This window comes from Engystomops pustulosus, chromosome 4 (genome assembly GCF_040894005.1).
Source record: "Engystomops pustulosus chromosome 4, aEngPut4.maternal, whole genome shotgun sequence".
Taxonomy (NCBI): domain Eukaryota; kingdom Metazoa; phylum Chordata; class Amphibia; order Anura; family Leptodactylidae; genus Engystomops; species Engystomops pustulosus.
Genome location: NC_092414.1, coordinates 65793542 through 65808715, shown reverse-complemented (window position 1 = coordinate 65808715; position 15174 = coordinate 65793542). Strand labels below are relative to the sequence as shown.

At 39.8% G+C, this 15174-nt stretch overlaps 1 protein-coding gene across 3 annotated transcripts in view; it reads right to left on the bottom strand.

Annotated features, from left to right (window-relative positions):
• Positions 1 to 15174, bottom strand: part of SH3RF2 (SH3 domain containing ring finger 2) — an 82421-nt gene that overhangs the window by 4447 nt on the left and 62800 nt on the right. For all 3 annotated transcript variants that reach the window (XM_072146133.1, XM_072146135.1, XM_072146134.1), the window contains exons 8-9: positions 4452 to 4678; positions 2986 to 3329 (exon numbers count right to left, since the gene is read on the bottom strand). In XM_072146133.1, the coding sequence (XP_072002234.1) occupies positions 2986 to 3329; positions 4452 to 4678 (571 nt within the window). The remainder of the gene's footprint in view (positions 1 to 2985; positions 3330 to 4451; positions 4679 to 15174) is intronic.

The window sequence follows — 15174 nt, the reverse complement described above, 5'->3', positions numbered from 1 at the left end:
CATTCAGGTGACAGCCTTCCAAGGGATGCAAATCCCAGCAAATTCACTCAAAGCACAGATTACATATTAATCCGAGTAATGGAAAAAAACACCTCAAGATAATAATGCATAGCTACAGCATGTAGCGGCTCTGGTAACCCTTCCCTCCCGAGCTCTTCAGACTAATTAGCATAATTTTAAGAGTTGATTTTAGAAGAAATAAGACCATGGATGACAAATATAATAAGATTACCACAGTTACACTGCCTGGATCTATGGGTAAGTGTCACAGGTTTATCATGATGTCATGATCCCTGGTTTAGCAGGCTTGATTTTGATGGTAGATTTCCTTTGAGTTATAACTACTAAAGGTGGACTTATAAGCCGGTGTACTAAGATTTTCACAAAAGGACTAAATTTTGTTTTTGACATGTCGCCATAATGGTGTATTTTGTTTCTTTTTTGACTTTGTATTATATATACTGGCTATGTCCTTTGAGACCCCTGCTTCTTACTATGAGGGGATCCACACAATAGGGAATCACTGTATTTATATTTTACATATATTAATTTGCCAGCTTCTTTTATGAATGATGTTGACTAATCTGAAAATAGAGGTTATTTCCCAGTGAGGATGGCAATGTGTCAAAGTAAAGTCCTCTGGCAGATGAAATCTCCTTATACTACCAGTGTCTGCACATCTACCAAACTAATAAGATATAATGAATCATTTCCCTCCTGGACCACCTGATGTTTTTAGACATCGGTGTGATCTCTATTTGACTCTGCAGAGACATTTTGACATGTCTGCAGCTGCAGGAAAGGAGAGCCGGCTGTCAGTGGGTGCCAATTGCTCACATAGGGGGCAGATACCGTTTATTACCTTTCAGCCTCTATGATCACCAAATCCTACAGTTACATTGTTATTTTAGTAAACTTTGCATAAATGAATAGCACGAGTAAAACTGTATCACTGTAACTGTATCTGAGTTGAATTTTTAACTTTTTTTTAACTGGGCGCCATCAGGATTTACATACCTCCAGCAGCTTTGCTGGACGCATTTAAGGGGTTAACAACCATGATTGGTGGCAGCACCAACTGCTGGTGTTGCCGGTGGATGTTTGCTGCAAAATACATACACGCATACACACAAGATATTAATAAATATTTTGAAATTAACACAAATATTTCCCAATAATTTTTTTTTTTAATCCCCTGCTACATTATAAAGACATAGCCATAGTCACCTCATTGGCCCTGAGACTATACATAATTGCGCACATTTACTTACCCGGTCTAGTCTCGATCCAGCGGCGTGTTCTCCAACAAGGATTCGGGTCTGCCTGAATTCACTAAGGTCGTGCGCCCGATATCCAGCAGGTGTCACTGCTGTGCAGAGGTCCGCCGAAGTTCACCATCTTTGTCCCGGTGCATGTAAGTGCTGATCTTGCGACCCAAATTTTTTTTTTATTTCGCGGTTTTTCCGAATCCGTAGGGTTTTCTAACGGCCACGCCCCCTGATTTCTGTTGCGTGAAATCTGGCGCCGATGCGCCACAATCCGATCGCGTGCGCCAAAATCCCAGGGCAATTCAGCAAAAATCGTAAATATTCGGAAAACCAGACGAAAGGGCGCAATTCGGACCCTTAGTAAATGAGCCCCATTATGTATCAAAACAAATCACACATTAGGGAATTAAATTAAATGTGGACTTCAGCATATTGAGCCATAAACTGGTGAAGTATATATATGCCTTATGTATGTTAAAGTATTTGATTGGATTACACAGATGGTTCAAGTATTTTTTGTACTAATTAAATTATAATGGTCATTTTGAGTTAATTTCCCAAATCCCCCCCCCCAAAACAACTAAAATGAAAAAAAAATTTAATATGTAAATCACTAGCCACAAAAAAAACGCTTCTAAAATATTTAAGGTAGCAGTTATGGGAGGTAGGAAGTTATGGCCCTTAAACCAGATGGACCTTACCTAGGGTGACGTCACCGGTACCTCTGTTAGTCAGATCCAGCGAAGCCACCGGCCGGGGCTTGTGCGCTGATCTGCACCTCGTGGATTATTATTTGGTTTGGAAACGCTATGCAAACGTGAAATAAACCTCGCGGAAAGGGTATTGATCTACATAAGACTTACGGGACCTACGGGACCAGAACCTCATCAACGGAAGGAATCAAACTTCCCATAAAGGAGGGGTGCCGCATACAGGTTAGTGCATTGTGCACACTGATGTATAAGTCATTGTAGGACCAATAGTGGTATAGCCATTTTCGAACCTTATAGTTAAAATCTCACAGCCAGCACAGGTATCTTTGTTCTTACAGAAGTAGTTAATTTGTAGCAGTGGAGAGGCACACTGTCCTTACCAGCAAAGGTTTCTTTTTGCTTATTGAAAGCACTCTGTCGAATCTATCTACAGCCCTGCGCCAGTGTATATCAAATATATCTCAAGATGTAGGAAAATTTGCTAAAAATGCTCAAGTTATTAAAGCCTTGTCAGACCTGGTCATTAATGGGTTAACAAGAACCTGTCATTAGAATTTAGGCTCATAAAAAGCCACTAACCTGTAATTCATCACATGGATCACATCCGAATAATTAGACATTACACTGTTAACGGTGTATTAATATTGTATAATATTATATTAATATTGTAGATGGGATGGATGGGAAGTCCCCTAACGGCCAGATACATCCACAAAAATTAACTGCTAACTGGAAGCTACAATATGTGGCTTATGGTGACACACTCGTCATGTTGGGACATTATTCACACACCAGTAAGGCACTTCTGCATCCCCTTTGACTCCTTACAGCGTTCAATGTTCTTTAAAAATGTAAAGTTCCATCTCCTGATATAGAAGGACATCACTGTGATCCTGTCCTTATCCTGGATAACAGGCCTGGGTCAGTTTGTGAACCTGATCATCATGACTAGCTCTATTTACGGTTTTTATATAACATGTTATTTATACTATTATAATATTTACCTTGTCAGAGCTACTTTTGGGTGTGTCTGGCTTCACCAGTATAGATGGAGGAGCAGAAGTTGGAGGTTTTGATGGGGAATCCATTTTGATCGGGAACTCTTTCGGCTCAAACGTAAAGGAACTAGCAGCAGAATATCTCCTGAAATCCACAGGTCTATTGGGGAGCGGTAATACATCACACAATGAACTAGGCCTCGGGCGACTATCAGGGCTTGCTCCTACGTTGTAATAAGTGGCATTGATGAAAAGCTGTTGCGGCTGAACAATGCCTGATGATGGTCTACTGAAGGTCGTCACAGCCTGGGTGGGGGTGTTACTTTGTCCATTCTTCTGTGGAGGCATACCTAGTAAAACAAAATGTCATTTCTTTCATTCAAGAGGTTCATGGAAGCTAAAAGCCCTGCCTATTTGGTCGCATCATAAAATACTAACCAAAAAGAATGTAACTGCATAAAACAATATGATATACAAAGTGGCAAAAGGAAATCCTGAATGTTCTACTGAGGACTAATCGGATTTAGGGTACAGTCACACACACGTATGCTCATTGCTCCCCTCTCCATAGAAAACAGGGCTGCACACACAAGGAAAGATAGAGCATGTTCTATATTTTTACCGTACTGTTGCCGGGCCGCCATGTCCGGCCGTCTACAGTATATGCAGCCTCAAATTTGCGGCTGCATATACATCTCCCAGATGGTCGTGTGAATGAGGACCCATGGTATTTTTCGGACTATAAGGCGCACCGGATTATAAGGCGCACCATCAGTAAATGCCTGCTAAAACGTCTAGGTTCATATATAAGGCGCACCTGATTATAAGGATGAATGACCAGCAGGTGGCAGACCTGTGCACAGTTCAAGGCAGCTGTTGTCTGTCAGTACGGTTCATATATAAGGCGCACTGGACTATAAGGCGCACCTTTGATTTATGAGAGAATCAAAGGATTTTTTGTGCGCCTAATAGTCCGAAAAATACAGTATGTAAATAGACAGTTTATATTGTATATACTGCATATAAAACTCCAGCTGTTATCAGTTGGGTGCTCAGTTAATAATTGGTTATTCCTTTACAATATAAAACATAAAAAGCAGTGGGTGTTACTTTATTCCATCGTGCAATGTTTAAGCTCCTTATCAGAAGCCTTTCTTAGTAAAGTGAGAACATAAAGTGCCATTATATAAAGGGAAGTGACATCACGTGTTAATAATATCTACAATTACATATGTACAAAACTAATCAAATAATACAAAGATTGATTAGCATCATCGTATTGCTACTTCCTATGTATAGAATATTTGTAGACTTTTCTACTTAAATTTCAAGTAAGAACATTAACGTTCATAATATGTGAAGCTAAATAATTCTATAAGCATAGAATCTCTGTAAAAATCTGAGGCTATCATAGTGGTAAAATTGCTGAAACACAGTGTTCCCATCTCGCGGTGTCAGAGGTTAGGACATACTTTTTTTGAAGCTGTTATTCCTCCGACGCATAGTGGGTACAAGGGCTGAGGAAACAGGCGCACTCTTTTTCACTGGCTCCACCACAGCAGTGGGCACGAAGAAAGGCCTGACTGGCCTAGTTATACTGGTCTCAGAGACGCTGCCCTGTGAGGACACCGAGGCACTGCTGGAAATCCAGTTGCTGTGCTGAGAAGGGAGCCTTGGATCCTGAGGTTTGGAGGATTTTCTGTAAAAGAAATGGAAACATTTCATGTTATATAGGTATAAAACTGGAACACTAGGCTGCATATATCTAAAAGCCTTATTTCTCTGGACTTAGGAAGATTACTGCACCTCGGCACGGGACGGGGAGGTGAGTATAAACATCTACCATCCGCTATTCTGCTGTTCTTGTATCTTGGCTAATTTATTTAATGCAATGTGTTTGCCCAATTGAGAATTGCCTTCAATTATGTAAATTGAGTAAATCCTATTAGGATTTGTACATAGTATATTATTCAGCTTGGATGAAGCTTGCGAAAAGAAAGTTCCTTAAGTGTCTTAAATACTAAACTTGAGTTTTCTCTGCTGTTTTGACATTCTGAAACCTCATGTAACTGAATGACACAAAGCGCAGAACCCTAATCATCTCCTCTAAGATAAGCCTACGTCTGACAAGGGGTGGGCGTTATTTACACACGAATCTGGACAACTAGCAATTCCAGCATTCATTCTGCCATGTAATGTTAAACAAGGAAGAGTCTTATCCCCCTTCTCCATAGGGATGGAAATCCTATCATTGGGGTTTTCTAATTTTAACAATTCAAGAAAATTATTAAAAAGAACAACAAAATAAAATGAACATTGTCACCCAAGAGATTATTTTTGCTATACACACACTATAAACACAGAGTACCCGGCCCAGTGGGGTTCATAATACAGCTTGTTAAAGGGATAAATTAAGGGAAACCTACCATCAGGAATCTGCCTATTAAGGTACATATGATGGTAGGTTCCACCTAACATCCTAAGCCTTAAACTATGTAGCACAGTGGCTTAGTGTTAGCATTACAGCCTTGCAGCGCTGGGGACCTGGGTTCAAGTCCCAGGGTCAACATCTACAAAGAGTTTGTATGTTCTCTCCGTGTTTATGTGGGTTTCAAATGGCTCCTCCAGTTTCTTCCCACACTCCAAAACATCCTGGTAGGTTGATTAAATAGTGAGCCCCATTGGGGACAGGGACCGGTTTGGCAAGCTCTGTTTAGCGCTGCGTAATCAGTTTGTGCTATAAATGAAGGAATTATTATTATTATTATTATTATCTTTCCCTAATTGTATAACACTTCCTTACTTGATACAAACTTTATCTAACTAATATGTAAAGGTTCGCCAGAGGTGACTGTGGTGTGGGGCAGCCACTAGTGGCTGTGGGAGCAATGACTACTCAATGCCTCAATAGCCTCAACTGTCCCATGTCCTACCACGTTCTTCATATATAGCCGTTTTCTCCAACTATGCACAGTAGCTCACAGTATCCATGATAAGCGCATGCTCAGAGTTTGAACAAAACAGGGCCTTGACAACTATATGTCAAGAGCTTGCTAAGGACATGGAAGGTGTTGGGACAGTAGAGACTACTTCGGCATGGAGCGGCCTTTGCTCCTACTACTTATAATGACCACTTCTTATAATGGAAGGCTGCAAAATTTACCACTGCATTGGGACCACCTCCAGAGGTAGCATCCTTTTGATTTCCCTGCAGGTCCATTGTACGGGTGAAAGGTGCCCCAAAATACAAAACAGTTGTATAGCAATTCAGGTTGTTACAATCCTAGGCCCCATTCACATGGCTGTCATTGAGGTCATTATCTGGAAACACAAATTGTGGCCTGATCATGGCCACAATAGAAGTCTACAGCACCTACGGTGCGGTGAACAGACGCCGTTTCAATGAATATAGTAGAGTTGACTCTACTCTCCTTCCCTTCTCCACCCGGCCATGTGCTACACCCAGAATCTAGTCCGGGTGCGCCCACAGCTGTATGAATGAGGCCATGTTGTTTTATTACTATGGCCATACCTGTTAAGGAGGGTTCTTGGTGTCCTATCCTCACTAATTCAATATTGACGACCTTTGCTAATGTTAGGTCATTAATTAAAAATCCTGTGAAAAACCCTTCTAATGGACTTATTGCAAACTGTTCCCACTAGAATCCCTCCAACCTGAGAATTAATTATAGCACTTGTTATATTTTATGTGATATTATGATATCACACAACTAGCTTTGCTCAGATGTGTGTTAATGAGCTGCAATAACTAATTATCTACATATCTATATCACTGTAATAAACAAGTATGAATAGCTGAATGGGTAATTATACAGTTCTCTGTAATTTCTGCTAACATGTAAATGTCTTTCCATTATAAAAAAATCTTATTAATGGCCAATATCTCTAACATTTTCATAACTGAGTTAACAATTTCAATATTAGTAGATATGGCTTCAGACTGTAAGCACCCCGTGTCTTCCGAGTGTACCCTGATTTTACCTAAATATATGCTTTTAATAGATTAAATAATTTTTTTTACTTTTTACATTATTGTGGGAAGGTGTTCTTTGGAGCTGAATATAACATTCAAAGTTCAAATGTCTAGTGGTGAAAAAATTGGCTAGAACATGCAAGAAATAGAGATGGGCGAATTGATTCCAATGATTCTAAATTCGTTTAGAATTTAAGGAAAACTTCGATTAGTCAGGAATCCGAAGTTTACAGTGCTTCGTGCGAACGAATTTAGAATTTTTTAAATTTTATTTATTTTTTTAACCCTTTTTTTTTTAGCAAAATGGCCACAAGCACAACTTGTTACATGGGGCAGAGAAGAAGAACATGGAACAAGGAACTTTTCCTCACTGTATGGGGGTAGTGTTCCTCACTGTATGGCGGTAGTGTTCCTCACTGTATGGCGGTAGTGTTCCTCACTGTATGGCGGTAGTGTTCCTCACTGTATGGCGGTAGTGTTCCTCACTGTATGGCGGTAGTGTTCCTCACTGTATGGCGGTAGTGTTCCTCACTGTATGAGGGTAGTGTTCCTCACTGTATGAGGGTAGTGTTCCTCACTGTATGGGGGTAGTGTTCCTCACTGTATGGGGGTAGTGTTCCTCACTGTATGGCGGTAGTGTTCCTCACTGTATGGGGGTAGTGTTCCTCACTGATTGGCGGTAGTGTTCCTCACTGTATGGGGGTAGTGTCCCTCACTGTATGGCGGTAGTGTTCCTCACTGTATGGGGGTAGTGTTCCTCACTGATTGGCGGTAGTGTTTCTCACTATATGGGGATAGTGTTCCTCCCTGTATGGCGGTACTGTTCCTCACTTTATGGCTGTATTCTTCACTGTATGGAGGTAGTGTCCCTCACTGTATGGAGGTAGTGTCCCTCACTGTATGGAGGTAGTGTCCCTCACTGTATGGAGGTAGTGTCCCTCACTGTATGGGGATAGTGTCCCTCACTGTATGGCGGTAGTGTTCCTCACTGTATGGAGGTAGTGTTCCTCACTGTATGGAGGTAGTGTTCCTCACTGTACGGTTGTAGTGTTCCTCACTGTATGGGGGTAGTGTTCCTCACTGTATGGCGGTAGTGTTCCTCACTGTATGGCGGTAGTGTTCCTCACTGTATGGGGTAGTGTTCCTCACTGTGTGGCTGTATTCTTCACTGTATGGAGTTAGTGTTCCTCACTGTATGGCGGCAGTGTCCCTCACTGTATGGCGGTATTTTTCACTGTATGGGGGTAGTGTTCCTCACTGTATGGCGGTAGTGTTCCTCACTGTATGGGGGTAGTGTTCCTCACTGTATGGGGGTAGTGTTCCTCACTGTATGGAGTTAGTGTTCCTCACTGCATGGCGGCAGTGTCCCTCACTGTATGGCGGTATTTTTCACTGTATGGGGGTAGTGTTCCTCACTGTATGGCGGTATTTTTCACTGTATGGGGGTAGTGTTCCTCACTGTATGGGGGTAGTGTCCCTCACTGTATGGCGGTAGTGTCCCTCACTGTATGGCGGTAGTGTCCCTCACTGTATAGCTCTATTCTTCACTGTATGGAGTTAGTGTTCCTCACTGTATGGCAGTAGTGTTCCTCACTGTATGGTGGCAGTGTCCCTCACTGTATGGCGGTATTTTTCACTGTATGGGGGTAGTGTTCCTCACTATATGGCGGTAGTGTTCCTCACTTTATGGCAGTAGGGATACAAAATTTGTATAGGTTTTATAATGTTTTTATACATTTATAAAAATTAAAACCTATACAAAAAAAAAAACAATGTGCCATCTTCTGCCGCTAATAATTTTTTAATACTTTGGGTGGTGTCATTTTTTGCGACTTTTGATGACATTTTAATTGCTATCATTTTAAAGACTATATGACCTTTTGATCACTTTTTATTGAATTTTTTTATATTTGTCAACTTTGGGCGGCAATTTTCGTTACGGGGTTAAATGCAGTGAAAAACCGTTATTATGTTTTTATATATCGGGATGCGGTGATTTGATTTTTACTGTTTTATTATTTATTTTTATATCAGTTGCAGGGAAAGGGGGTGGTTTGAATGTTAAGGTTTTTTTATTATGATTTTTTTTTTTTTACTTTTTAAAATTTTTTTACTATTTTTCAGACTCCCTAGGGTACTTTAACCCTAGGTTGTCTGATTGATCCTATCAAATACTGCCATACCACAGTATAGCAGTATATGGGGATTTCCCTCATTCATTACAAAGTGCTGATCGCACTTGACAGCACAAAATTTTGAAAATGCAATTGTCACAGAAAGAAAATTTTTTTGGGGGGGGAATTACAATGATGTATATACCAGTTCCGAATTACATAAAAATTCAACTTAAGTACAAACCTAAAGAACCTATCCTGTATGTAACCTGGGGATTTACTGTACATTATTTCTATTTGGGCTATGCAGCTATTTTGGACCTAAATCCCAAAGACAAATGTGATACAGTGCACCTGATTTAATGTAAGGGAAGAGGTCACTTATAATTGCAAACATGTACAAATCTATAGGACAATTTTTCAATTTTTGCTTCTATATCCATATATTTTTATCTCCATATTGATCCCTTAGGAAGAATATAAATACAATAAACAATATAAATCACTTTTTATGTAAATGCAAACGGCTACAATGTGTTATTTGGCTCAAATCCACCCACATTTCTTGGCCATTTTTAGCTGGACTAGTAAAGCTTATTCACAGTACTTTGTACTGCTATGACTCTATTGGGGGAGTTATGTGCATTACATATGTGCCAATGCTAGCCTACTGGTTTCCCCTCCCTTTTTGTACAGCTACATATTTCCATATCTGTCTATCCATCTGTCTAGAGATTGATTATTACAAAACTGGATTTTCCCTGGAAGAAGGAAGTTTATTCAGGCAGGAAGGAGAGTATGAAACTACAATGAAGCAAGCTTGGTTTCATTAATAATACAGATTTCATAAGCAGAATGACACCTTATGATATATTACAAATAGTTTAATAAATGATTCATTATTGTCACAATGCATACATTACTGTGCTTCATTTATTGGAATGGTAGATAAATTTAGATTTTATACTTATGTAAGGATTGGCCCGTTTCCTTCAAATAGTGGATCACAACAGAAGTTGTTCTGTAGTTTTTTCAGTATGAAATATTTGGAAATCCATGTTTTCATTATACAAATAAAGTTGAAGAAGTATTTATTGTAATTTTTAAAGTGTATTTACAGTCTGTGGGCCACATGTGGCCTGCTGAGCATCGGGTTATGGCCCACACACTGCTGCCCGCTGAGACCCATGATGGTCACACTCATTGGTGCAGCTATCTCCAGGTATCCCCTGCCCTGCCCTGGCTTCTGACACTGACTGTATGGGCCGGCAATATGGACACAGGGCAGTACAGCGTCCAGAGCAAGAGGAGAACCAAGCTGTGCATGTATGTTAGCTGTTCTATACTCACATACAGCCAGTGTCAAAAGCCAGGGCAGATTCTAGGGGTCTCCAGTTTTAGTGTCTACTATGGGGCTCTCCTCTACAAGTATCTGCTCAGGTGGTCTCCACTAATAAAGGTCTGGTCTGGGGTCTACACTATTATACCCCTGCTTTTTGGGTCTACACTATTACACCTCTGCTCTGGGGCTCCAATATTATAGGTCTGCTCAGGGGGTCTTCAGTATTATAGGTCTGCTCAGGTGGTCGCCAGTATTATATATGTGCTCTGAGGATCATTACAATACAATTGTGTGTTAAAACTTACCTTGCACCCTGACAAGTCCCAGGGGTTGAGCTTTGGTTTGGATTTATTTAAAAACAACACGTGACTTGTCTGTGCTGCTCACTCCTCAGCTCTTTGCCCTTACCTTTGTGCTCCTGTACAGCTCCTCTCCCCTGCTCCTTCATAGAGCTCACAGCTGGTGAGCTGACATCATTGGGGGAAGGAGGAGCTGTTCAGGAGCACAAAGGTGGGGGCTGAGAGCTGAACAGTTTGCAGCATAGACAATTCATGCATCCAAACCAAAGCCAACCCCTGGATTCTGTCAGGGTGCAAGGTAAATTGTGCAATTAGATTGTAATGTGAATACTAAGAAAAGACAGAAAGGCATATTTGCCTCTGCAACCAGTCTTTAGTGAAAATTAGGTCCCTGGTAACAGGTTCCCTTTAAGGTCTTATACTTGCCTTATTACAGTTTTCTACATGTGGCCAACTCACATTATAGGACTACATATGTAAAACATATCATGTGTTTACATGCTATCTTTATCTAGATGTTTTCCTGAAAAGTTTCCTCTTGGTTACATATGGTTAGTAATTTTGTTTTCTCAACTGGAATAGTCCACAAGGCTCTTCAATACAACTTTGTAGAAAGAAAAAAAAAAAAGAAAACACAATAGCTCGCACTACACTGCAAATGTATACAGCTGTATAGCCATAGCTGCATACATCTGGGGCATATGTTCGGAGGAACACTGCAGATGGTAGAGGCAGACATAGTGGCCAGATGCAATGTGAATATATATGGATATTTTACGTTCATTTTAAGTTTGGGTTGATATAAACAATCTATACCTACCATCCATCAGTAAAACTGTATTCTAATTAAAGGAGGAGACATCAGTATATACTGCTGGTAAGGCCGTACAGACATGCCTCAGTCCCCAAAGCCTGCAGTTAAAATCCAACTTGTCATAATTCAACTGAAACGATGCCATACGGAACAATTGGAACTTTCTTGGCTTGTGTTATATGCTGTTGCCTAGTGAGTGTGATTTATAGTTTAATAATATAGCTCGTCTGTGGCAAAGCACCCAACACACCAATTCATTTCATTAGTAGAGACATTTCAGAAAGTACAGAATGGGCTCTGTGATGTAGATCTGCCTGCTTGCCATCTCTTCGTACTCCTTATTATTGGGCTATTTATGTCTTCTCTTGTAGTTACGTTTTATTGTTATGGTTTGGGGGAGAACAATGAAGAGGCTGCAAAATGAGCACTAAGAACACAAACCACAATTTCCATTCCCTTGCTGGAATATTTCAAGGATACTAGTCAATGAGAATTCATGGTGCATAACCCCATGAATATGGGAATAGGAAGAAGTGTTGTGCTGACTTAAACGATGCATAAGAGATTTACTATAGGACGCCTGTTAAACAACAGCAAAACTAACATTTCATAATAATCAATGGAAACATTTGTTTTAGGATGTGGATTTCACATTTTCTTGTTAAAGCCTTAAATGACAGAAGCAGATACAGGGAGTCCCCGGGTTACATACAAGATAGGGTCCATAGGTCTATATATATTTTTTTTTTTCTGACAGAAGAGAGATAAATTAACCAGATGATATTCCTTATGATTTAAATGGGTATTCCCACAAAAACAAGATTCTTTAAATATACTCAGGTTAACAAAATAACATATTCTCTAATTCACTGTTATTAATAAAAATTTAGCATTTCATACAATTCCAACCTGTCTCGGTCAGTCCTGGTGTATACAATTTCAGTTTTCCCTGGATCCGACTCTGAATCTTCTGACTTTAGGGTTGGGAGGACATATTGTTCTCCTGTCTGACACTGCACTGAGTTACTCTCTGCCTCTAGCCCCCACCTTTGCATTCCAAGATACGTTTACATGGAGACTTCCTGCCAACAAGCAACATCATGAGGAGAGTAAATCTACAAGCTACAGGCAGATAAGGTCTTTATCCAGGAATGAGGGAGGCAGGCATATAGCAGAGCTGACAGTGTATGTTATGGCTTTTATAGCATAGCTGAGAATGTCATGTGTAATATGCATCTCATGGATCTCATCATCTCTCATCTCTGATCTATCTCGTCTCTCCTATGTGTCAGATACTAGGGAATGTTCAGAAGCTAAATGAAATTGTATATTAAGCTGGACTCCGATAATCTAAGCACATTGTCAGCTTTCAGAATCTCATACAGCACTAGATGAATCAGGAAGTGACTGTTCAGGGAGTCCCCACCCACACACTGCAATTTTACACTAACCATCACTGAGTGATAAGAGCCAAAACAGCAATAAAATTGAGTAAAATTGTAAAGCAACGGGGTTGAAATTTCTTTCATGGGCAAACTCCTTTAATTCTTTACCAATTGTCCTTGGATAGTCTAACCACTAAAGTATGAAGGGAAAACCGATTTTGTATCTCTCAGACAACCCCATTACATATGCATATGTTATATAATCATATAATTATATAATCATATAACTAGAACAGTCTCGTCACGTACACTTTGAGATTGGACTCCTTAACATTTCGAAGTGTATTTGATTTGATTGCCATTCCAGCTAATTTATCCTTCATGTTCTCCACCTCAAACGTTTCTCTTATCAGTCCAGTGACCCTCAAAGGAGGTTAAGACTGGACAGTTGCGTAGTTGTACATGTCCTGAGAGAGTCTATATACAAAGTGATTTACTCACTTACCTCAGACGAGAAGTATTCTTTTGGGGGGAAGTTGACACCCTCAATTTAACACCACAATGAGGTTCTGAGACAAGATCCACCCTAGCTGTATTATATGCCCTATTGTGTGTTTTTATTCCTTTTTTTACCATTATTTAAAAGACAAACAAATTTATTCCAGTTGAGAATTTTCTCTACAAATTTCATAAGAATGAAGTAAGAAAGGTTGAAGTGAATGAACCATAGTAGATCCAATTACGCCAATGACCAGTTAAAGAAGTGTGACTGAATAGCCACAGCTAGACTACAGTTTGGTCAGATGGACATTGAATAAAATAATAAGAGAAATTGAGAGTGAATGAACCGTGTGGCAGAGCTATAATTTTTTAACTGATCCACATTAAGTCCTGGCAATTAGATTGTGAAGCAATGCTGTGACCCCTGGTGGGCAATGCCCATTCAATGCATTTGTAATTTAAGCACAATTATGAGGAACAATCTAAACTTGTCATAGTTGGAATAATAAAAGAAAATCATGTACCAATGGTCAGAACAAAATGTGAGAAATCATACAATATCTATATATTCATGTTAATGTCCTCTCCAAGGCGTTTCTCTCCTTTACTGCTGCATCTACTTAAACTTACATTGACTTTCCGAGCATTAGCTTGTGCCATTATAACAACAGCACAATAGCAACACCCAGCTCCACCTAGATATGAAATCACTTAAATCCCCCTAATGCATTTCTCTCCTGTCAATTTCAAGTTTTACATATAATTCCTAAAGCATTTTTACAGGATAGTGCTCATTTCTTCCCATAGATTTACATTTCTAGCTGAGTGCATGAGAATTGAAGTTGTTTTAGAAGCCATTGAGCCGACCTGTGTAATTACACACTCCTAGCATGTAATTTCTATACATTTGACTATGTTGCATGAAAGCAATTCAAAGTGTTAGCATTGACATCAGGTCTTAGACATAAAAGTATACTGAATGCATCTGTACGAATAAAGTATAATATTCAGAAATGCGTCCCAAAATTGTATGCTGAAATTCACTAAAGTTACACGAAAAATAAAAAGGGATACAATACAAAAAGAAAGTCTAAGAAGTTTGGCACATTCGGGTTGTGGTCTGGACCCACACAGCAGCTTTAGCCAAATTAATAAAATGAAGTTGTGCTTGATAGGACAGTAATGAGCCGTGGGCCTAATGAGCAATCTACAATCAAATGAATCAATCTGCCCAAATTAGATTGGGCACATAGTGTAACACAGGGCATGAAGCTCCTAGGTCCTGATGCCACATCTAAACCAGGGCTTATCAACCATCCTGTACTATTTATATGTCCTTTTATATAGCAGAAGGGCTTAATGTATATTTCTGGAATCAGTGGCTGCAACCTCTGCTGCCCAACTGCAATAGCTGCACTACTGGGCACAATTATCCATAAGGTAGAGATGGCATCCACTATGTACATTATTGTCACTTGCGTGCAATATATAAAAATGATATTAAAACATAATACAAAATAAAATGCAATTAGAAGGATTCAGTGTTAGATATATCTGGAGAATCCATTTCTGTTTATATCTTAAAAGTGATTCTTGACTTTTTTATGGATCTACATCAAACCTCTTAGGCCCCTTACACACCTGAGAGTGCGATGCGTCCATCAAATTCGCAGCATGTGCTGGCTGGAAAGTCTGGCCCAAACGCTGAGTGACCGGAACTGAAATTAGCATGTTAGTTACATTTGG